This window comes from Pogona vitticeps, chromosome 1 (assembly GCF_051106095.1).
Source record: "Pogona vitticeps strain Pit_001003342236 chromosome 1, PviZW2.1, whole genome shotgun sequence".
NCBI classification, from domain to species: domain Eukaryota; kingdom Metazoa; phylum Chordata; class Lepidosauria; order Squamata; family Agamidae; genus Pogona; species Pogona vitticeps.
In genome coordinates this window covers 28,962,554-28,986,301 of record NC_135783.1, presented here as the reverse complement: position 1 = coordinate 28,986,301, position 23,748 = coordinate 28,962,554, and the positions used below count along the sequence as shown (strand labels likewise).

The 23,748-nt window shown below is 44.0% G+C and overlaps 1 protein-coding gene across 2 annotated transcripts in view; it reads left to right on the top strand.

Moving 5' to 3' along the window:
* The window catches only part of INTS7 (integrator complex subunit 7), a 62,353-nt gene that overhangs the window by 3,936 nt on the left and 34,669 nt on the right, over window positions 1-23,748 (top strand). The window contains exons 4-8 of one of the 2 annotated variants that reach the window (XM_020794634.3): window positions 264-401; window positions 2,712-2,758; window positions 4,412-4,611; window positions 5,164-5,286; window positions 22,480-22,597. In XM_020794634.3, coding sequence (XP_020650293.2) covers window positions 264-401; window positions 2,712-2,758; window positions 4,412-4,611; window positions 5,164-5,286; window positions 22,480-22,597 — 626 coding nt within the window. The remainder of the gene's footprint in view (window positions 1-263; window positions 402-2,711; window positions 2,759-4,411; window positions 4,612-5,163; window positions 5,287-22,479; window positions 22,598-23,748) is intronic. The other variant, XM_078382944.1, reaches the window with a different exon arrangement.

Below are 23,748 nucleotides of genomic sequence, written 5' to 3'. Positions count from 1 at the left end.
AACAATTGATGGACTGGATTTCCTCTTCCTCTGCAGTCTCGTATGCATGCCCAGTACTGTTTCAGAAGATGGGTGGGATCATTTGAGGGACATGGCCAGAGTTCAGGGACACTTCAGGGAAAAGCAGGGCATGGGCTCTAGCTCCTTATATATATATATATATATATACCACTTTTCAGAAGATGCCCAGTTTGCATCATGCAAGTACATAATTTTTCCCTCTGCTTAGCTGCTGCCTGGCATTCCTCTGTTTTATTCTTCAGGATGTTGGGCAGTATGGCATCTATAATCCCAGAAAGGAAGAATGCGCATCACAGTATTCGCCAGAGCCTGGACTCCCATGATAACGTAGAGGTTGAAGCTGCCATCTTTGCTGCAGCTAATTTTTCAGCCCAGTCTAAGTAAGTAAACCACACACTGTATATGTGTTATTCCTTTGTGTTAAGGCAGTATTTTCCAATGATCAGCTGACATTTACATCTGATATTTTACTTACGTTGTCTTGTCTACTGCTTTATTAGTGCCATCTTTTAACAATGACAACAGCAAACCTTTTGATTTTTTCTTACAGTATAGCTGGTAAGACAGCTAGGGCCGGAAGATGATGTCTTAGATGATTAGTGTACTGTTTTATATATTGTGTCTTTTGAGATATTTAGATTTTATTTTAAGTCATCATGATAGGCATTCTTCAGTCTCGAGAGATAATGGTAACATGCTCTGTATTGAGAAGTGTCCTCTCCAGAACATGAAGCCTGGTTAAAGTAATATGGAGGATAGGCTGTTACCGGAGCAGCAAGTCCCCCCTCTCCACGTTGCTGAAATGGTCCAATGGAAAGGCAAGAGCCAATACAACTGGTTCCAGCAGCGTCTCAGGAGTTGGCAGAATGACATGAACTGCCTTCGGGACTCCAGCTCTGGATTTTGCCTCTAGGTTAACTCCTGAAGGCTTTTCCATGAGTGGATATAGCCACAAAGCAGCGGAGGTTTGAAATCGGAATTTTCCTTTTCCTAGATGGGCTGCATTCCATGGCTGACGACCCCTACCTACCTACCCGGCCAGCTCTCTAATAGTGCACAAGTATGATCTCACCCTTAAAACTTTCCTGCCTCCCAGGTGTATGCAGTGCTAATTGGCTTTCCTATTTACCATATTAGGGTCAGAGATAGAGTCAGAGAATTTGACTAAGGGCACACGGTCCTGGCACACCCTTATTTAAGGAGGAAAGCCCCACCTCCTAGGCCATGCAGGGGGGGGGGACAAAAAAAATCCCAACAAAAACAAACTCCTCAGCAAAATGTCCTCAGCAAAAAGAGTTTGTTATTTTAAGTAAAAGTTACCTAAACTGTTAGGTGATATTTGTTTATTTAAATAATAAATAAATCGTAACTTAGAGAAAGCAGCAGACTATTACCCAAGGATTTGGATTATCTATAAAACAAATAATGCAATATTAGTGGGACTTCCAGGTTAGTGAGCAGGAATAACACAAGCCCGCTCAGGCATTAACACATGTGGATCACACAGACAGTGATGGAAATTCGCTTGCCTGTGAACCATCACTTTTAACATCTGAAAATCACAGTCTGAAGAGAAGGCAGCTGTTGTACCTGTATAGGCTCTACATGTATGCTCTAGCTTTCCAGGAGGAGCCTGCATGGATCCTGCTACCCAACCCTCTTCAGACTGTCATTTTAAATTGAAAGTTGGCATTCTCTCATCAGTTATGAGAGCACATGGTATAAGAATGCCTGTCAGGCTCTTAACTAAAACAGCTACAGCAGTTACATGTGTAGTCCATATTGACTTTGCTCTTCTAATGAGGCTTTTTAGAATTTTGTAAACATTAAGAAACCAAAATGGTGTGATATTAATGCTCATTTAACTATGCTGAATTGATGAAGATACATAGCTTAACTTAAGTGTTCTCTGAGGGCTTTACATTCTCTGACCTGCCCCTCGAGAGGCCCAGTATATGTGAAGGTAATGACAATATTAATTATGTAGTTGTCTGGGGTTTAGAGATAGGCATGAAAGTCGGTGGTGCCATGTGTTCCCTTCCCCGGCTTGATCCCTGTGTTCTGCTCCTCTCCTCCTCTTCAGCTGTTTGACAGTCTCCAGCAGGAGCACAGGCTTCCCTGCCCCACCTCCTTGGCTGATTACCCACTCAGGCAAGGAGTCAGGATAATCAAACCCATTCTCCAGCCAAGGACTGGTTGAACAGCTGAAGAGGAGGGGGAGGGAAGTGCACTCTAACAGATGTGTGGGTCATTGGCCAGGGAATGTATGGCCCCTGTGGTGCTATGCATACGACATGAAATGAACCTCCAAACTGAGGTTCATGCCCATCTGTGGTGTGTTTTTTAAGCCTATGGATTCTACCTGGCATAGTTGCTCAGTGTAGTCCATGCTAGTTGCCCAAAGGAAGGTACTGTACAGTACAGTATAGAGATCTAATTCACACAATTGCTGAAGGCAGCACTTATCTCTTGCTTTGGTTCTCCTACTTTGTTTTGCTTAGGATTGCTTGCTCTTTCTGTTGTGCTCTTGCCAGCTAGTTGTTTTACAATGGCAGTAGCAAAAGGTGTGAACAAGCTGCAGTCTTTCAGTGAATGTCAAAGCTAACAGTGAGTTAGAAAATAGTGTCAGACTGCCAGTCTTTGCAATTCACTCAATTCTATCACAATTTCTTCTTCTTTATGCTTGACAGAGATTTTGCTGGAGGGATATGTAACAAAATAAGTGAAATGATTCAAGGTATGTATATTTTAATTGGCAGTAAAACAGCTCTGGAACTCACTGTTTAAACTTCAATGTATATTTTTGTTGTTGTTGTTAAAATATTTTGGGCCATTGGCTAGAATTTTAAAAGTACCTGTGAATTTGAAGTGCAGTCTTAAGATCTGGTGCATCAATTTCTCTCTGCCAGTGTTTTTTTCATATGGCTAGATTTCCTTCTTATTTTGTGTCGCGTTTTTCTGAAGTTGTATGTTTGAAGGTGAGTTCTGTATTTTAAATTTTTAAATTTACATTTACAAATGCGAGATTTTTTATTAAATCACATTTAATAAAAAACTGAACCATTCCAATGTCTTTCTTTTTTATTTATATTCCTATTTGTGTATATTATTTATGTGCTGCCTTTCTTCCCATAGAAGATGAAAGAATTAAGACTATGCAATAATCAGATTTTAAAGTGCTGTAAAACTGTATCGAAAATCAATTAAACATCTGCCAATTTTAAAATAACAATAAAAACAGTTCTAAAACATTTTTTTTAAAGTAAAGTTCTCTAGATTCAATAAATATAGCATTCCTGAGACTCCCACTTCTTGCTTAAAAGCTTTTCTGAAAAGGAAGGTCTTTGCCTGAGGACAGAAGGACAAGAGGGCGGGGACTACCCTAACTTCATAGAGTAGTCCATTCCAGAGCCTATGAGTATCCACTGAGAAGGCCCTTTTTCTTTTAATAATCCTCTTGTGGCCATGTTGGGGTGGCAAACAAGCCCAAGGCTTGCCACATCCTGTTCTTTAATGGTAATCCACAGCTTGTTATATCCTGTGAACTGGCCCAGTATATGAACTTGGCAGATTGCTTTGGGCTTTTTGTGAATGAGGAAACTTTGCATTTGTACTTTCTCACTTTCTTTCTTTTAGCAACAAAACCTTACAGCAACTTTTGCCATGGTTTTCTAGGTAGAGAGTACTCAGAAGTAGTTTACAGTTCTCTTCTTGGTCTGCCTTGGTGTGCAGCTTGCCCAAGGCTATGCAGGCTGACTCTTCTCCCAGGAGGCACGGTGGGGAACCAAACACCCAGTCTCTGGTGCCACAGACAAGTATCCATATGAGTAGTCGGTCTTTCCATTAGATTCATAGAAAGAGAAAGTTAACTTACAAATAGTGGCTAGATGGCTGTGTATTGAAACTCCTGGAATATTCCAATTTTTGTTACCTGGAAGTGAACAGAAAGGAGTAATTAAACAGCCGGGTGCTTCCATATTTCTGCAAAACCATACTGCTGCTAATTGTGAATAAACTTAGTCTTTGACCGGAGCTGCAATTTTGTACACATTTTGGAGTAAGTCCATTTGAACTCATTGGACTTCTTAGCATACAAAAGATCAGATTACAAGTGTTCAAGGTGTGTGCCTATTGCTTTATGCGACTGAACATAGTAGATGCTGTCTGTGTGGCCATTATTAAGCAACTACAGTCTTGCTTGTTACAGAATTACTACACTTAAAAGCAGTATACTGTATAACTATAGCTGAATGCTTGTTGAAAAAGTTCTGCCTTCCCCATAAAATATGTGGTTTTCTGATTAACACATTACATGGCCACTATACCTGTTTTTATTTTAATCCTGGTTGATTTACTAACCTAAGAGTTTACTTTTCCTTTCATATACTAGGTTTAGCTACTCCAGTAGACTTGAAGCTTAAGTTGATCCCTATCCTGCAGCACATGCATCATGATGCCAGCCTGGCTTCCAGCGCATGCCAGCTACTCCAACAACTGGTGACTTCCTACCCTTCCACCAAGATGGTCATTGTTACTTTGCACACTTTTACCTTGCTTGCAGCCTCTTCTCTGGTTGATATTCCCAAACAGGTAAAGCCTGTCAAAAATACCAATGTATGTATGTCTGTATCTGTCTATCTATGTTTGTCTGTCTATGTGCCTACACACATGTGAGTACACCCCTATATATGAAAATACACAGTGAGATAATTTATCGTGATTAAATTAAGACATAAAAAAACACAGACACAAAACCTCAGAAGCTTCCTTATAATCATTATCTAGACATGTTTCAGGTATATTTTAGCAGCTATAAGGGCTAGTAAGTTGCTTTTTAAAAAACGTCTTCAAAGGTAAAGCAAAAGCAGGCTCCACTTTGTGTTTTTTTCTTGCGCATGCACAAGATTGAGGAACATACAGAGCCCTGCGTGCGTAATAACTATAATGTCCATTTGAGACATTAATAAAGATGATATTATAGCATGGAAATGCTCTGGAGCTCTCAGAATTGTATAACATTCTGCTTATTGATTGTACATGTAGTTTTTTCAAATGTACATGCATAGGTTTTTTTTCTTGATTGCTTGCACTGCATGTGTGTTGAGAAATGTCATCAAAATCTATTCCATATTAAATTCACAGATACAGCTGTTGCTCCAGTACTTGAGGAATGACCCAAGAGAGGCTGTAAAAAGGCTTGCTATCCAAGATTTAAAGTTGTTAGCAAATAAAACCCCTCATACTTGGAGCAGAGAGAACATTCAGGTATATAGACATCCTCTTTGTTTTGGAACTGAACAGCCAGAATTGTAGTTGTAAGCTTACTGACCAAGAGATAAGGCATATTAGACGTGGTATGATTTCCTTCTGACTGTATTGAAGGTTGAACTCTGAATGTCTGTCTTCCCTCTCCTTGCGCTTTGGAAGTAGGACTCCTTTAAAAATAGTTGCCTTTTTGTTGTTTAAGGACTTGTCTAGTTGTGGTCTGTTGGTTGGTAGATGTCCAACATAAAGTAATTTCCCAGCATTGCAGCTGTAATCTGTAACATCTTACGGTGTGGTGGCTTCTCCTCACATATTTATGTTTCATGTGTTTAGTCGTGTCCGACTCTTCGTGACCCCATGGACCAGAGCACGCCAGGCCCTCCTGTCTTCTACTGCCTCCCGGAGTTGTGTCAGGTTCATGTTGGTTGCTTCGCAGACACTGTCCAGCCATCTCATCCTCGGTCGTCCCCTTCTCCTCTTGCCATCACACCTTCCTAACATCAAGGTTTTTTCCAAGGACTCTTTATGTTTCAGCACTACACTTTTCAGATGCTGAAGCAGGGAAGTGCTATCTAAGATGAAGAAGCAACATGATGAGGTGTGCTACACTTTATAAGGAAGATTCAGATGTCATTCCAGTCTTAGAATGAGGTTAAAGTAATCATCAACAGTGGAGGGGATTGGGCTAGTGTGTCCCACACACCCTATGGTTTTTTTTAACCTTGTCTTGGATGCCTGAAGAGTGCTATATAGAGACAACACTCTGTATGTTATGTACAAACATGCAGCAGAGTAATTTTTACTAAACTAAAGCAGTGTTGGGCAGCCACTGTGTGCTCTGTATCAGACTTAGGCTGAAGATAGCCACGACATGACCTCTCTGACACCCTACATTTCTAACTAATTAAGAAAAGCCCTTCTTCCTTGCACCGGGCTTAACTAGTTTCAGAAAGATGAAATAACGAACAGAAATTAGGATTCTTTCCTTTATTTGCATTCTGCTGTTCAATAAAATAACAGTCCCAGTTCAGAAAAAATGAAAGGAGCAGAAAGGGTGTGTGCGTACTAACCATATGTATATCCTGTCTCTGTCCTTTTAGCAAAACCATGTTTCTGTGTAAACATACTTGAAGAAAGTAAAATGGAAGTTTGTCAAGGTTGTGTAGGCTGATTGGTTGCTGGGGCTACGGAGCAAGCCTTCTGGGGATGTTGAAGCCAGTTTTTTTGATGTGAATCCAGGATTCTTTGGCCTTAGTGATGCTGGCTCAAACGTCTAGGCTGTTCTTTGTTCAACAGGCTTTGAAACCCTGCCATCCTGATCTCCTTCCCTATTACTTGGCCCTTCCAAGGTAGCTGGAACCATTCCCATCCAGTTATTTTCCTGGGGCTTTGTTCTGCAGAGACCACTGGCTCTAGCTCATATAGATTTATTTTAGTCTGTGCTCTTGGTATTAATCTGTTTTGGTCTGTCCAGCTCTAACCTAAGGCTCTGGGCCTGAAGCCTCTCAGGATATCTTCAACAGAACTGAATTGTGTGAGATTGGAAAGACCTTGAAAAATGATTTCCTGTCACAGTACCATGGCGGGTGACCGTAGTACTGCCCTTTAGACTCTTTAGACAGGTATATTTCTTGGAGGGGGCTGTAGGTTGTTCTGACATGGCTTTGCTGTGTCCAGTCTCTTTCTTAGTTGCATCGCTGTGCATTGTGACATACAGTCTTGTGATACTTCTGGCACACAGCCCACATTCTCAGAAGCTATTTATTGTAGCTTGACATTTCTGGAACCCCAAATCTTTAGTCTGTGCATTTTAGAAAGTAGGCTGTGTTTCAATGAGATCTCATCCTATAATAAATTTCTTAGTCTCAACAGTACAACACAATTCTCTGTTATTTTGCTGTGATAAATTAACACTGCTGCCTTATGGAAACTGGGATTGTGGACTCTTCAGCTGCAACAAGGAACCAGTTTATTCTTTTATAGTCAGACTTAGGCACCAATATCTTATGCAGATTCCTGATGACAGTGGACAAATGTTTGGCTTACGTGGCCAGTTGTTATGTGCCTTCAGATCACCTCTAGCATAATGTGACCCTATGAATTAATTACCTCTAAAATATCCTATCGTTTGCTGCTCTGCTGATCTCTTTCAAATTAAAGTCTGTGGCTTCCTTTATGGAGTCAATCTATGTCATATTTGGTCTTCAAATTTTCCTGCGGCTTCATCTTTTTCTAGCCCTTGTTTTTTAGCAAGTCTTATCTTTTCATGATGTGCCTCAGTTTTGTCATTTATGCTTCTAGGGAGAATTCAGACTTGATTAGCTCTAGGGCTCACTTGGTTGTCTTTCTGGTAGCCCCAGAGTATACACAGAACTCTCTTCCAGCACCATATTATGAATGAATCAGTTTTCTTTGTTCTTTACTTTCTAACGTTCACATTGATAAATAGTAATCAAGAATACAATAGTGTGGATGTTTTTGGCCATGGTCTCCAGTGATAAATCCTTGCGTTTGAAGATCTTTTCTAGTTCTTTCACTGCTGCCCTTCTGAGTCTCAGTCCTCTACAGATATCTTGACTGCAATATACAGTACATTCAGACTGACAGTGTTGTCATTGTCCACATAAAAGTTATGTAGGTCTCCTGTAATAATTATTTTGCCCTCTAAAAGATTAATTGCATTCCTGCTTTTACACTTTTTACTTTGTTAGGAGATGTTTCAAGTTAAATTAATGCAATGGTCCTATAGTTACTGCATTCCTTTCTGTCTTGGTGATTGGAATGTATATTGCAAGTTTCCAGTATGTGGGCCCTTGAGTTGTTTTCTATATTTGCTGGCATGTTCTTGTTAGGATTTTGACATATTCAGTCACTGTAATTTGAAGTAGTTTTGTTGTTATCCCATTTCTGGTTATTTTTTTCCCTTTCAAAGTCCTTTGAGAGCAGCTTTCACTTCACTTTCTAAAACTGCAGGTTCTTCTTCAAATATATCTACCATCCTTATATTTCTTTTGTATATATCTTCAGTGTGTTATTTCCACCTTCTCTTTATTTTATCATAGTCAGATAACATATTCCCCTGTTGATTTTGCAGTGTACTTAATTTGAGTTTAAATTTCTTTTTGATTTCTTATGAAAAAGATCTCTTTATCCCTCTTTGGTGTTTCCCTTCTGTATCGTTACAGATTATTGTAATAATTCTCTTGTTCTGTGTGACAGCTACTGAGAAACCATATTCAGGATTCAGTGTTGAGTTTCTTTCATGTTGTGTGACTTTTTCTTCTTCATATGTGACTCCTAGACCAAGAGTCCAAGGGGACATAAGTACACAATAAAGTGTTCTTGAATTGTTGGTCCTCTGCCTTTTTTTGGCAGTACAGAATTAATTCATTGTTGGATATCTCCTCTGCAGACTAAAATAAACCATCATAGAAAGTAAGCCAGTGTTGCATTTTGGGCAGTGGGTCTCTTCCTGTTTTTCTGGACATGGCTTCTCAGACAGCTTGGCTTCTTTGAGGAAAAATAGCTATTCATTTTTCTAGAATAGGATGTTTGTGGTATACTAAATAAGCTTCCCTTGTCAATTCCTGTGCGAAGGCCTCCTCTTCTTCTCTTAGCACAGAAGCTCTTTCTGAGCAGAGCTTGGAATTTCTGATTGATTGCTTTGTTAAGGGAGACAGCTGAGCCATTTTTTCTTTCTGTTGAAATGAAGCTTTTTATTAATTCTTCTTGTAGAAGTGATTTTTTTCTTATTTCCAAAATGAATGAAAAAGGAGAGTGCAGAATTTGTCTGTGTCTTGTGGTGGTTTGACACTGATGGTGAAACTGAACATTTCAAGGCATTAATTACAGTATCCAAATATCATATGCAAACAGTGGATCAGAATTGCTGGTCAGCTTCTCCTCAACCTGCTTCTTGTTGTGTTAGCTTCTTACCAAGGTGTATAGTATTGTTATAAAATGTTCTCAGCTATTCCAACTGATCAGGAGAATTCTATACCACACATCTGGCAACCCAGGCCACTCTGGGCGCTTTACATTCTATCATAACACAAAATATATGGCTCTAAAGCGGCTTACATTAAATACAACCCCACTTATGGTCTTCGGGAGAGCCACTAAGGAAAAGCTTGCCTGAAGAGAAAAGTCTTTGCCTGCTTGTGAAGGACAGCAAACATGGGGCAAGCCTGGCCTCCTGTAGAAGGGAGTTTTAAAGTTTTGGAACAGCAACAGAGAAGGCCCTCACATCTGTCCCCATCAAGTGTAGCTGTGAGGGTGGTGGGATTGAGAGAACAGCCCCCCCCCCGATTATCTTAAGACCCAGGGTGGCCCATAGGTGGAGATGTGGTCTTTTAGATAGCTTGGACCCAAGATGTTTAGGGCTTTATAATTTAAAATCAGCACTTTTAATTGTGCCTGGAAATGGATTGGCAACCAGTGGAGCTCCTGTAATGTGGTTTTTGGGATCCCTGTAACCAGTCCCATTTACAATCTGGCTGCAGTGTTTTGAACCTGCTGAAGTTTCCAATTACTTTCCCAAAGCAGCCCCATATACAGTACATTACAACAATCCATCTGGAATATAACTAACCCATCTCCAGGAATGGGCATAGCTGGCACACTAGTTTTAACTATGCAAAGGCATTCTTGGCCACTGCCAAAACCTGTGCATCTAGGCTCAAAGATGAATCCAGAAGCTCACCCGAGCTGTGCACTTGTGTTTTTAGAGGAAGTATACCCCCATTCAATACAGACTGTATCCCTGTATTTTTATCTGCTTTTGACTGAACAGGAGCTCCTCTGTCTTGCCTAGATCAAGTTTCAGTTTATTCACCCTCATCCAATCCATTGCTGACATCAGACACTGATCTAGAACTGAAATAGCTTCCTCGGATTTTTATGGAAAATAAAGATAGAGGGGACAGCAAACCCCAAAACTCTGGACAACCTCTCCTAGGAGCTTCCTATAGATATTAAATAGGGGACAAAAGAGAACCCTGATGATTAATACAGTATGTCAGTGGCCCCCAAATTTTCCCAACTGCAGACCAGTTGGGGTGTGTGGTTCATGCGTGGGGGGTCAGGGCACCTCCCATGCTCATGGGTGGACGGGGCATGTGCTTGGGGGCTGTGCCCGCAGGGGTGAGGGTCGCTTGTGTACAGGGGCAGGGGACGTGCTCATGGGTAGGTGGGGGCGCGGGGCACTTACATGCATCCTTGCAGGGGTAGGGGGAGTGTGTGCAGGGGGGGTAGATCTGTCTCTGCAGCGTGGTCCTGCCGGGGCCATGGCCCTCTACTGGGCTGCGGACCGGGGGTTGGGGACCCCTGCAGTAGATAAATAAGGAAAAGGACTAAAGAGAATCAGTAGCCAGGGGAAACCCTCACATGGGCCTAGCAATAGCAGGGTTTTGTGGGGGGGGTGTTGCATGAAGTGGAGTTCTGGGAACAAACCATGGTTCTAGTGGCATGAAATATTCAAGCACTGTACTATGTTTGATTTGGAGTAACCAGCTAAATCTTAATCTTGTGAACAATATTAAAGCATTATCTGAGACAGTTGACTCGCTTGGTTCAGAACCGTATCCATTTTGCTGAAATCTCCCGAAGTGCATGCCAGTTATTGTGTTCCCTAATGCGTTCTACTATACTCATACATGCATCAGAAATCTAGTAAGATTTGTTAAGACTGAGACAGATGGTGGCGTGTTAAATCACTGGCATTTGGGAGCTAAAGGCAAAAAGGTTGCAGAGAAAAATAATTGAAGATCTATCTTCTGTTGACCATTCTGTTTTCCTGTTTTTTACTCCTAACAACACATGGAACAGCTGTCTTTATTCTGGGGAATGTTTTGATCTTTCCATTGTTCACATAAGCACAACTCTGTATGTGGCAACTTGGCTCTTGGTTTTCATTTGTCATGGTTTTAAATGTGAAATGTGTTTCAAATATTTCCAGAGCTTGGGCTGTGAATGCCATTGTTTATACAGTCAAAAATGCAATCCCCATGTACAAAAGGCTCTCCCAGAAATGTGCAAAAATACTCAAAATTTTAGGGGCAAGGGAGGAGAAAATAAATCCCTAATGGAGAAGGTGAGCAATCGCAGAAATAGCCGAGTAAGAACTGGGTTAGCCGAGTGACCATTGAATGTTGACCAGAGGAGGGGTAGATGGGAGAGGAAGGAGAGTGTAAGCTTATAGACGAAAGTGTTAAGAAGAGCTCTTCACACACTGCAGCATTTTGTATACATGCTTCTTAATATTATTCTGCATGCAAGGAACCTTGTAAATTGAATACACTGCGCTCAATTGATAATATATTGTGATAGTGTTCCCAGGATGAATTTGACCTGGGATTGAGAGTTTCCCCAAAAGTATAGCCAGCCCTCATCTCCTGTTGCCTAGGTCCCTTTGAATCATATGAGTCATATCTTAGTCCAGGGACAAACACAACTTTGAAGACTCCAGATTTTTTAAATTATGTCTCTGGTTGAATGTTTCTGTAGGTAGTGTCACAAGACTGGTGTTGTTTCCTTGGCTTTTAAACCAAGAGGTACCTCACGACTCTTTTCCCCTCTTTTTAACATTTATATAAGGACAACCCAAGTAGTAATTAGGAGGTTGAAACTCATCAATATGCTGGTGATATTCAGCTACACTGATGCCATATAACCTCTTCTTTAGATTACTGTAATGTGCTAAATCAGTGGTTCTTAACATGGGCAATAATGCCTCCCATGGGGCGTTTTAATTTTTCAGGGGGGTGGTAGAACAAAAAGAGGCGGTGTGGGGGCGGTGGAACAGAAGGGGGACGGTAGGGGGACACTGGAGCAAGCCAAACCTGTGAAGGTGGCTGCAGCCACGGTGCTGGCAGTGGATCCAGACAATCCAGCTCTTTCTGCCTGCCACGTCTCACCTTCCTCCCTTAGGGGAGCACCGAGTGTGGATTGGGTGGAAGGAAAGGGTCTGTCGGGTCCCCATCCTTGCCCGGTGAAGCGCTGCCTTGCACTTGGGTGGGGAGGGAGAGACAAGCCCCATTTGTCTGTCCTGCCTTCCCGCCCACCTTCCTGCCCATTGCAAGGGAAGTGCGGAGAGAAACAGGTCGGTTTGGGGTGGCATGGCAGGATTTCTAGAGATGGGGCTGGCTCGGGTCATCCTGGGTGGGTGGGAATTTGGCAGCTTTTCCAGTTTTTCTTGTTGTCCTGTTGTGGCTGGCTGGCTGCGGGGGGGGGGGGGGAAGAAAGCTCACCTGACCAACTTTAAACGACTTTGAGGGACGTCGAACTTGGGGTCTTCCCCTGTCTTCCGTGAACACGGGTGTGGTGTGCCTCTATGTGTAAATCGTCTGGGAGAGAAAGCTCTCAAATTGAACTGAGAGCACTGAGGGCAAAATCCACGGGGCTGTCATAGAGAGACAAGCAAACACACTACAGAAAGTCAGCTGCTCCTCTTTCTCCCTGAACCCTGAGGATCCATTCAGTGAAGGCAAAAAGGGCAGCATGTCAGTGGCTTGAGTATAACAGTTTGCTTCAAGAAGGGGGTGGCAGGGGTGCTTCAAAAAGTTAGACTACAACTCCCACAATCCCCTGCCCTTGGCCCACCTTCCTGCCCATTGCAACGGAAGCGCGGAAAGAAACGGGTCAGTTTGGGGTGGTGCACCATCTTTCATTGAGCTATTTAGCAGTTCAGTTGTTTATTGTTCTGTTGGGTCCTTGGAAAGTTGTTTTTAAGGTAATTTGTTATGGATGTTGTTGTAACCCTCCTCCCCCAAAGTAATTTGTGTGAGTAAATGTTGAAAGAGTATTAATTACTCATTACTTTCTGACTACTGTAAAACCCTTAGGACTGTGAAGTGATTGGCATAAAACTTGAAAATTCTTCTCAAAATCTTCTGAAAAGATAATGTGAAAAGGTTACATTAAACAAGTTTCTTGTGTAGAAGGTTGCTTTGGTCAACAGACTTTTGCATTATTCTAACAATGCTCCTTGAATTTAAAGAAAAAACAATTTAAAATTGCTACAAGGCAATATATAACCCTAATTTGCTTCTTGATTTACTTAATACAAAGTCTACTATCTACAGAATTTCTCTCTAACTTTGCTCTGCTTTTTCAAAAAAAATTATTTTGAGACCCAAGTGGGCTGCTATCTTGAATTTAGGGTTCAGACAGCAGCAAAATCAATATTCCTTTCCTTTCAAACAAATACTCTATTATTCTAAGATTCTCTGATTCTTAAAATTCTGTTAGGACTTGTAGCTGAAGTGACAAAACCAGTTGCTAGCATATTATTGCCAGCAATGCCAATAATATGCCAGCTGACATATTATTGGTCAGTATGAAGACTAAGTATTTTGGTGAAACTAGAATGGGCCGTTAATACATAGTCCTGGCTATGTTTTCATAAGGATGTGGCCAGAAGCCATAGAGACATCTTGTTTTTAATTGCCACCCTTTAGTATCAGAGGTAGTTTGTGGAAGATAAAGTGAAGCTTTTATCAAGATGCATTTTTCAAGCTTTGGGATACACAGGCTTGTGTCTAGTAAGGCTCATCTTCCTGGTGGAAGGAGAAATTAGGCTGCTTCCCTACCTTAATTTTCTTTTTCCTGTGCTGCCCTCATTCTCCATTGCCACCACACCAAGGTCAGTTACCCAACTCACACTTAATAGTAGATCTGAAGTGGTCTGCAAGAGGGAGAGGCATCACTGAAAACTGTCTCCTTCCCTCTTCTGAAAGGGGACAGTGCCTTCTATCAGTGGAGTGACTTCCACTGGATAAAACCTCAGCACCCTTTTTTCATTTTCATGTCTTGTTTTGTGTTTTGCCCATGGGTGATTGATTAATTAGGAATCCTTCAGTCTCGAGAGACTATGGTAACATGCTCTGTATGGAGGACTTGGAACAGCATATCGTGTGGCTAAGAAGGCCAATTTGAGAGTGACCATCCCTTCCACACTGAACACAAATACAGTCTGTCCCCTGTCCAGCTCCCTGATTTTGCTGCTTTCAGGACTGCCTCTTTGCCTTGGCCTGCTGGACAAGGGTCACTTCAAATTGGGAGAGGCTGTGACGCAATGCCTGCCTCCAGGCTGAACACTCAGATGTCAAGGTTTCCCATCTGTTGAGGTCCATTCCTAAGGCCTTCAGATCCCGCTTGCAGATATCCTTGTATCACATCTGTGGTCTCCCTCTGGAGCGATTTCGCTGCACTAATTCTCCATACAGGAGATATTTTGTAATCCGATGTCAAAGGGATCTGATGTTGAGCCATCAAAAAATACAGTGCCCTTCATTCCCCATGAAAGGACATGATGATGGTAAGCAGTCGAGGTGGACATCCAATCTTGGGAAGTATTTTAAAAAGGCCCTCCCTGGGGAAACCTCTGGAAAAACACAACCTACAAACGGTATTCCAGCCCACCACAAAAATACAACAAATGTTACGGTCAGCAAAGGACAGAAGGGACCCCCTCACCACTGCAGGAGTATACCGGATACCTTGCAGTTGTGGCCAGGTATACATTGGAACCACAAAACGAAGCATCCACACCAGAATCAAAGAACATGAGAGACACCGCAGAGTAAAACAGCCGGAAAAATCTGCAGTAGCTGAACATGCCCTAAAACAAACTGAACATGAAATTCTATTTCAAAATACTGAAATACTGGACAACACCAGCAATCCTTACGTCAGAATGCACAGGGAAGCCATTGAAATCCACAAGCACCAAGAGAACTTCAACAGGAAGGAGGAAAGTTTGAAACTCAACAAAACCTGGCTCCCAGCTCTCAAAAACACAGAGTGCAAAAGGTCAGCGAACTCCACCCAGCCACAAGGTCAGGGGATTACTACACACAAAAGACCAACTAATGACACCCATCAACCACAGGGACAAATAATCTCCCCTCCTTATCACAATACACAACAAAACACACTAATCACCCATCTCCTGATCAGGACAACAGCCTCACAAACTAGCCTTCTCACAGCCATAAATACTCCACTCCCAGCCTACCCAGAGCACAGTTTGCTGTCCTCTGAAGATGCCGGCCACAGAGACTGGAGAAACGTTAGGAAGAACAACTTTCAGAACACGGCCAAGAAGCCCGAAAAACCCACAACAACCATTAGACTCCATCCGTGAAAGCCTTCGCGAATACATATTTTTGTTGTGCTTTCATAAAATTTTGTGTTCTTCTTGCATTCATCTTGTTTGGTTTTGTCTCTTTTCTCCTCGTTTCCTCTTCCTCCCTAAAATTCACATTTATTTTTGTCGTGCTTTCATAAAATTTTGTATTCCTCTTGTATTCATCTTGTTTGGTTTTGTCTGTTTTCTTCAATGCCATTTTTTTAAAAAATAAAAATAAAAAACAGGTTATCTGGGCTACCCAGAAATCAATAAATGGGTCTGAGGTGGACCAACCTACAGAATTCATCGCCACGTGATCGTCTCTCTATTAGGCGAGGATCTCACAGGAGGCGATGCATTGGAACCTGAACCCCTGACTCGGTCCCCCTTTTTTCCTCTCCTTGCAGGGCTCTGTCCTCCAGTTCCTCCAGTCCCGCATGCCAGGTCTTGGATCTTGTCCTATGGCTGGTGAATGTCTGGCTGTGTTGTTCGTTTTTAGGAGGTGGACTGTTTGTTCTGAATGGAATTTAGTGTCGCCTCCAAAACAGAAGCCTCTTTTGCCAGGTGCAACCTTTCGGAGTGGTGCTGGTGGTGGCCTGTAGAAGATCAGCCTTCTTCTTCAGGATCGTGGCTTCCAGAGCCCCCGTGGCGGCGGCTGCCCTCGGCAGGTTTGGGCCGGCCCTCTCTCGCAATGCCTCCAGCCCAGTCAGAAGAAGATGCAGTGTCTCATCTTCTATCTCTGTCACTGGAATGCTCTGTAAAAGGGCCCCTGAAATTTCCAGAGCTTTCATCTGGACCTCGTCCTGGCCATTGGAGAAATAGTTTGCCGTTTTTCTCAGGAGGTCCACGCTCCGTTTGGGGCTTTCTTTGACCAGGTGCTGGCAGAGGTCTACAATAGTTTTTGTGGAGCTGATGTTGGTCATCTTACACAGATGCCGAAGCCGTTTTTCTGCCACAAAATCCAGAGTGTGGGAAAAAGCAAGTCTGCACGCCTCCGAGACTTTGCGGTTCGGGTCGCTCTGGTAGACGAGCAGGGGTGCCAGATTTTGCTTCACCTGCTCCGCAAAAAGCGCCGGGCACTGCCATTTGGTCCAGGTGGCCAAGACTGCAAAGAGGTGGAGGGCCGCCCCGCGAACGTGGTCATCCTCGTCACACAGGAACACTGTGACGTTCCTGCAGATGTCTTTGAAGACGGAGGCCACTTTGCCCCACCTGAGGTGCTGGAGAACGAGGGCCAAGGTGTCCAACACTTCATTCACCACCGGGGCGTCGCGTAGGTGACCGCAAAGGACTTGAAGTATCACCTTCTTTTGTCCTCTCACCTCAACTGGTGCCCAAAAGAGAAGCCGGCCCAAGCTTCTCAGAGCCATGAGGCAGATGTCCGGCTGCTGGTCTTCGGCTCGTTCCTTCAGGACCGGAAGGAAGGCTCTCAGCCGGATCCTTTCTTTGCTGCAGAGCGGAATCACCTCTGTCAAGATTGTGGTTCCCAGGAGCCGGAGCTTTGAGGATCCCGACTTCATCCAGGGAAGGACCCTCTGGATGAGCACGCCCTCAAGCATGCCAGTCTGCAGCAGGCACCCAGTCAACATACGGAGGCCCTCCAGGTGAGTCGCAGGATCCGCAAACAAGCGCCAGGACTTCACTTGCTCCGGGAGAGAGTGCAGAAGCTGGGGAAATGCGTTCCGCACCATCGCCTCCATGTGCAGCCCCAAGAGAACTTCATACATGGCACAGGTGGCCTTATTACTCCCACCTCCTCCTCAAGCTGTTCACGGCCAGAGCCGGAAATGGTCCCCAGGATGGACGGCCGGGTCATGAAGGACAGCAGCTTCGGGAGGATCCGCAAGGCCAGGGATGGGTCCCCACCTAAGTGCCTCCAGATCCTGCTGGTCCCACAAGCCAGTGGAAGGCGTTGGCGGAGGAGGTGACTCACGACGGTGTCCAGGTGCTGGTGGGCCAAGGTGGAGACCGCCTCCATCAGGACCTCCTCCAAGCCATACTGCGTGGTGGCAGGCAGGTGGATGAAGAAAAGGTCCAAGAGCCCTGGGATCTGGCTCTTTATCGTATCCCCACGATTTTGGATGAGGGCGAGCAGCCAGCAACCCCCAGCCCTGGGACAGATGGGGATCCTGGAGGCGAGGTCTTCCAGGAGGGCTTCTGCGAAGTCCAGCACCTGATCTTCAGGAAAGTGGGTGCTCACCACCTTAGCCAGTGTGGCCGAGGCCCCAGTCAGATCAGGGGGGACTTCCGCTTGCAGATCACAGAGGGTGGAATCCAATTCTTTCTGTTCCTCCTCTGTGATTCTTGACCGGCCTTGAATGCGCACCAAGTGGCTGATGCCCTTGGCTGCCCATCGCCGGCACTCGCTGGAGCTCTCCCAGGTATACGGGGCTAGGAAGACCACCCGGCCACCATAGGCTTTCAGATTTTCTCCCTCCGGAAGACCTGCAGTGACCTGGAAGGCAGCCAGCACCTGGCAACTGGCCTGCAGGGCCCTCTCTTGGATCCACTCGGATCGTGTCAGCCAGGGCTCCATCACCTGGATCATTTCCTCAGTTCCCTCTGAGCTTGGATCTTCCTTCATGAGGACCTGGATGAGGTTCCCCATAGCTTCCATCGACCTGGTGTACTTGCGTCGGAAGCCTCCTGCTCCGTCCTGGCCCTCTTTTTCAGGTGCTCCAGGGGAGGGAGGGGAAACAGGCACCTGGTGACGAGAGCCAGCAGACACCGGAGGTCTTCAGCCAGCAGGCATGGCTTGAGTTGGCTGACAGAGACTACGGCTGTGATGGCTGTCGGGCAAAGGGATGTCTCAAAGAAGCGTTTCCTTCCAGGAAAGCCCAACAAAGTGTTGAGGATCTCTTCTTTGCAGGCCAGCCAGAAGCTGACATTCTGGGCTTCGTGGACGGCGTTGCAAATGTCCGTCACGCTGTTGCAGAATGTCAGCTCCATGTGGGTGCCCTTGTTCTCAGCGGTGACACCCAGGAGTTGGTAGCTGGCCCTGTAATGGCCGAGGGCTCGCCTCAGAATACCCGTCCCCGCCTCCAGCGACAACAACTCTTTCGGGGCCTGGAGGGCGATCTGGCCGTAGATGAAAACCAGGCCTTGGTGGAGCTGGCCTCGCCTGCTGTTCTGGTCATCCTTCTGGTGGGCGAGGAGGGCAGCCATCCCAGCTGTGCAGTCCTCTAATGTGGCCAGAGTGAGGCCCAAATGCCCCGCAGCAGAGAAAGAAAGGATCTTGGCCACTTTCTCTATCTGTGCTGCTTCCCGGAAATCAGATTTTTCCACCAGCTCCTTCAGCCTGCCCTGAACGAACGCCCAGTCCTTGCAACAGGCCAGCGACACTCCCAGCACTTTATAGAGGAAGCTCTTTTCCGGGGACCCATCAGTGTAACTGGGCCTCTGTTCTTCCAGTTTGATGATGACATTTTGGGTCCACCCATCATCCTCTATGTTTTTCAGAGTTCTCCTCAGAAACTGCAGAAGCTTCTGCTCCCATTCTGGCTGGCTCGCTCTCGGGCCTTCTGCCTGGCAAAATCTCCAGATCTCCGGGATCTGCTCTGCCCAAAGCTGAACGACGGCTTCATGGACGTCAGCCCGTAGGGCGTGCAGAAGTTGGAGGGCCCAGAACCCTCTCCGGCTACAAGGGGCAGCCGAGACCAGAAGCCGCACAAGGAGCTGCTGTGGACTTGGAAGTTTTACTCCTCCTTGGCAAGACCCAAGGTGCAGCCTGGATCCTTCTGGCCGAAGGGCGGCCAGCTCCTTCAGGCGCCTGCAGAGTGGCGTCACAGCACGAGCGTATTCCTCTGCTACCACAAGGGACAAGAGCTTCGGCCACGGAACTTTATTCCTTCCTGGGGCCGAAGCGTTGAGGTGCTCAAGCACGTTCATGGCTGGTCCTTGGGAAAGGACCTCCTTTTCTTTTTCAGCCAGGACTCTGACAGAGTCTTGGCCGTCTACGAGCATTGCTTCCATCATCAAGGAAGGAGACTGATCAGACAGCCAGTCTCTCTCTCTCTCTACTGGAAACAGTAAAGTGATGGGGCAAAGGGTGTGTGAGGAGGGGAAGGCTGGCTTTACTGTTGTGACAGGAGATGATGACTCATACTGACCAGGGAGGCTGCTGGCCTGGGGGTTGCTCCCATGGTCATAAAGGGCCACCAGTTGATCTCTTTCCTAATTTTATTTATTTATTTATTTATTTATTTATTTATTTAATTAATTAATTAATTAATTAATTAATTAATTAATTAATTAATTAATTAATTAATTAATTAATACCCTGCCCCTCTAGGCCATGTCTACTAGGAGATAATTATCTACATAGGAGATAATTATATCTCCTATGAAAGACTGAGGTCCGTTCAGGACTTCACATTGAAATAAAAACAGATTTATTGGTTTTTAAGTTATTTCAGGAATGGTTCTTACGCACATTCTTAAAGTTGCACAAAGCTTCAGAATTTTCCCTTTAACCCCTTCTATCTTAACTAATAGACCTTTGGTCTAGATGTGCAGCAGCTCTTTAAAATTGTTCAGGATTTATTTCTGGGACAAAATGTGGTCCTTATACATCTGTCAAGAACTTCCAGGCACATTTCAAGTTTCTGACTTTACTGGTTGCTGGGATATCTGAAGGACCACCTCCTTCTATACCAGCCTGCCCATAACACATGATGATTACCGGAGGACATGTTATATATTCCTTAGTTAGTGAAACAATGGTTGCAGTTGAACCTTTTCAGCAGTAGCATTCTAATGATGGACCTATTCCTTCTGCTTTATATGACTGATAAACAGTCCTCTTCTGACAGTAGTTTAATGTTTTATTATCACTCTTTAATTTTTATGCTACTTTTAAATTTTATTATATGGCTTTTTCTGCTTTGTGGTCTTTTATGTCATGTTCTAATGTTTTTATTGTACATTGCCTGGAGTGCCTGCTAGCAAAGGGTACGATTTTGTAAATGTAATAAACAATTATATATCTGGGGATTAGAGAGCTTTTTAGCACATCTTAGCCTCTGCACCTCTTTCTTTAGAAACTAACTGTTGGAAGGAATGTTTCTTGTTTACATAGAGAGCTGAGGAAAACTCATGGCCGTGGAGCATTAGTCTTTACTATTTTTTTGTAGAAGGCTTTTTGGACCATCTTCTTAAGCAGAGTGGAGCCAAACTAGACACCTGGTGGTGAAATAGGACAAAGACCTGAGTGATGGTGACTGAAAACCTGGAGTGAATCCAAACAGATACAGGCTAGAGTTAATTGAAGGGCTTACCAAAGGCAGTGCTGGCAGCAGAGAAATCATTTTGCTCTGCCATTGATGCATCTGTTCTGAGACGCCAGAAGGACTGTTTCAAGTGGTCAAGGGCCTATTGTGTAGTGGCCAAGAGGAAGGAGATGTAGATCACTCAACAGTCCATTGGGAACAATTTGCATGGCATTTTACAAGCAAAATCACCCCAACCTTTTCTGGACTCAAATGCTGTAATTGAGGCAATCCCACTGGATGTAACTTTTGCTCCTGCTTAACCTGTAATAATGGATAAGGGGGCGCTACTGTAATCTATTTTTGAGTAAGGTTGCTTCTGTGGGTGATTCCATACAGATGTATTCATCATCAGTGACTACAGCTTCAAGTGATGAATTGCAGAAGTGAAATAGTCTTATGAATGAGGATCAGTGGAGGCAGAATTTTTCTGTATCTCAAATGGCATCAGTAAAAAAACAGCGTGGTGTAGGGCAAAGGTGGTCAAATGGTGGCCCCAAAGGGTAATTGGGGGGGTCACTGAGCAGTGTAATGCCCCCAATAGCACAAAAAAGAAAAGAGGGGAAATTGTTTTTCCATTTTTGGAGACCTCTGTTTTTCCCTTCTGTTAGGAAGGCTAAAGGGGGATTTCTCAGAATTCTGTTTGGGGGAATTGTTGGTCATTTCCAGGCCTGATGAGGCCCATAGTTGGGGCTGGGTGAAAAAATACGTCCTTCAGACCCACCAAAGTTGCCCATCCCTTGTTTAGGCCCTAGAGTGTAAACTGTGAGCAAAGGAACCTCCAGGTTAATCTTGTCTGGCAGTTTTAGGCTATATAGTTTATCTCAATGTCACATTTTCTTTACTCCTATGTATTTTTTCCACCAGGAGATATTATAGCAATCAGTAAGTGGCAAGGAGACAAAAGCTTCCCATTAGGTCTGAACCATGGCTTGGTGTACTACTGAGAAGCCAGGAACAGGAAGCCGACCTAAAATCCTGGATTCAGATTTGTGATGTGCCTGCTGACTTTATTTGGGAAATTTCTGCTTCTTCCTTGTTTGTCATTAGCTTAGCTGTTCCTGATCATGGGAGAAGCCAAGTGGTCCAATGTGCATGAATGTATGTCCTGTGAATAATGTAAGCCAAAACCTTGCAGCAATTTTAGCATACAGTGGTGCCTCGCTTAACGAGGAAATTGCTTGACAGTTAGGTTTTTGCATTCGCAAAAGCGACCGCAAAACAATGTTTTAAATGGGCTTTTTTCACTTCCCAACGATCGGTTCCCTGCTTCGGGAAACGATTTTTGCATTATGACGATCTAAAAACAGCTGATCGTGAGGTTTCAAAATGGCTGCCGGGTGTATATAATGGCCCCCCACTTTTCTAGGACGGATTCCTTGCTTTACAGGCAGCGAAAATGGCCGCCCCTATGGAGGATCTTTGCTGGACAGTGAGTTTTAAGCCCATTGGAACGCATTGAAGGGTTTTTAATGCGTTTCAATGGGCTTTTTTATTTTGCTTAACGAGGATTTTGTTCTATAGCTATTTCGCTTAAACGGATTATCCTCGTTAAGCGAGGCACCACTGTATCCTTACATCAGGATGTAATATGCTTTTGATACTGCAAAGAATTTTTTAATATTACTAGCAAAAATGATTTCAGCAGAGATGCTTTGCTAACTCTGATGTGTTTGATGAAATGATGTATACATATGAATCGTCAAAACATGTTCTTTATATATTGAGGATCTTTGTTATTTTTCATATGGAGAACGGTTGCCTTGGACTAAATCTATAATTTCTTCTGGGTCTTAGGCACTTTGTGAATGTGCTCTTCAAACCCCTTATGACAGCTTGAAACTAGGCATGCTATCTGTACTTTCCACGCTGTCGGGAACGATAGCCATCAAGCAGTACTTCAGCATTGCTCCAGGTATGAATAAATTAGATCAGTCCAGTTCTAGCACAGTTTTCTATTTTCTCTTTGCAGACCTGAGTATGACTAGTCCATTTCAGTCCTCTGAGCCCTGTTAATAATTTTATGAGCTGATTTTAATAGCTGAAGTTACGGACTGAATGTCTACTTTTCAATTAAAAAAAATTGAAGAGCCAAATGGGTGTAGGAAAGTCTGCAGGTCTAACGAAATGCATTGTTGGTGTGGCTCAATTTCATACTGCTCCTGCCCCTTCATTTGTTTCCAGATCTTCCTTTTCCTCTCTCTGTTCTTGTATGTACACAAGCCCACAGCCCTGCATGCTAGTAACATTGTTTGCACTTGTTAACTGAGAACATGCCAGGGTGCAGGGCTTACAGTACAGCACAAGTTAAACATACGGGCCACATTTAGCCTCCAGGCTCATTTGAATGAATTCTCTCTCTTGATCTAGTCCCTGTAAAGTCCGATTTATTACCTTTGGTGGTCCTTCTGGGTTTCAACAAATGATGTATTACTTCGTGTCCTGCTTTTTTGCAAGGAGGTTGGGCAAGCATTTTAACCTTGCAACAGGCTTTTGAAGCCAGGTAGACTGAGAGATAATGAGCTGCTGGAGAATGGCCAGCATTTAAAAATACATAGAGAGGTGGACCCAAATGCAGCATGTAGAGATGGATGTATTCCTCGATTGAGGTGTAAATCAGGTGTAGGATGAACCCAGAGGACCTGGATAGTGGCCAGAAGACAGACTTGGAAGGATAGCACAGTGTCAGGCAGGGGTCCAGAAATGTTGGGTTAGCTTGCTAGCCCAATTATTTCTCTTTGTCTCTGGTATTTTCTCCCCACAACCTCTGTGCATTCAGTGTGTGCCTTCTAAAAATGTCTCATGAAAACTTACACAAAATCCAGTCTTTCTGCCCTCCTCGAGCACTCTCAGATGTACAGAGTCTTTCTGTGGGAGAAACAGAAACATGTTTCGCCTTCTTTTGGAAACTAAATCAACCAGTGGGATGAAAAGTGCCATTTCTGTCTTGAAGGCTTTGCATGTATGCAAATCTAGTGAGGTGCACAGCAGTTGTGATGGCTCCCAGCTGAAGAAGCTTGGGAATTTTCATAAATTCATTTTTTTTAATTGTAGTGTAGAATCACA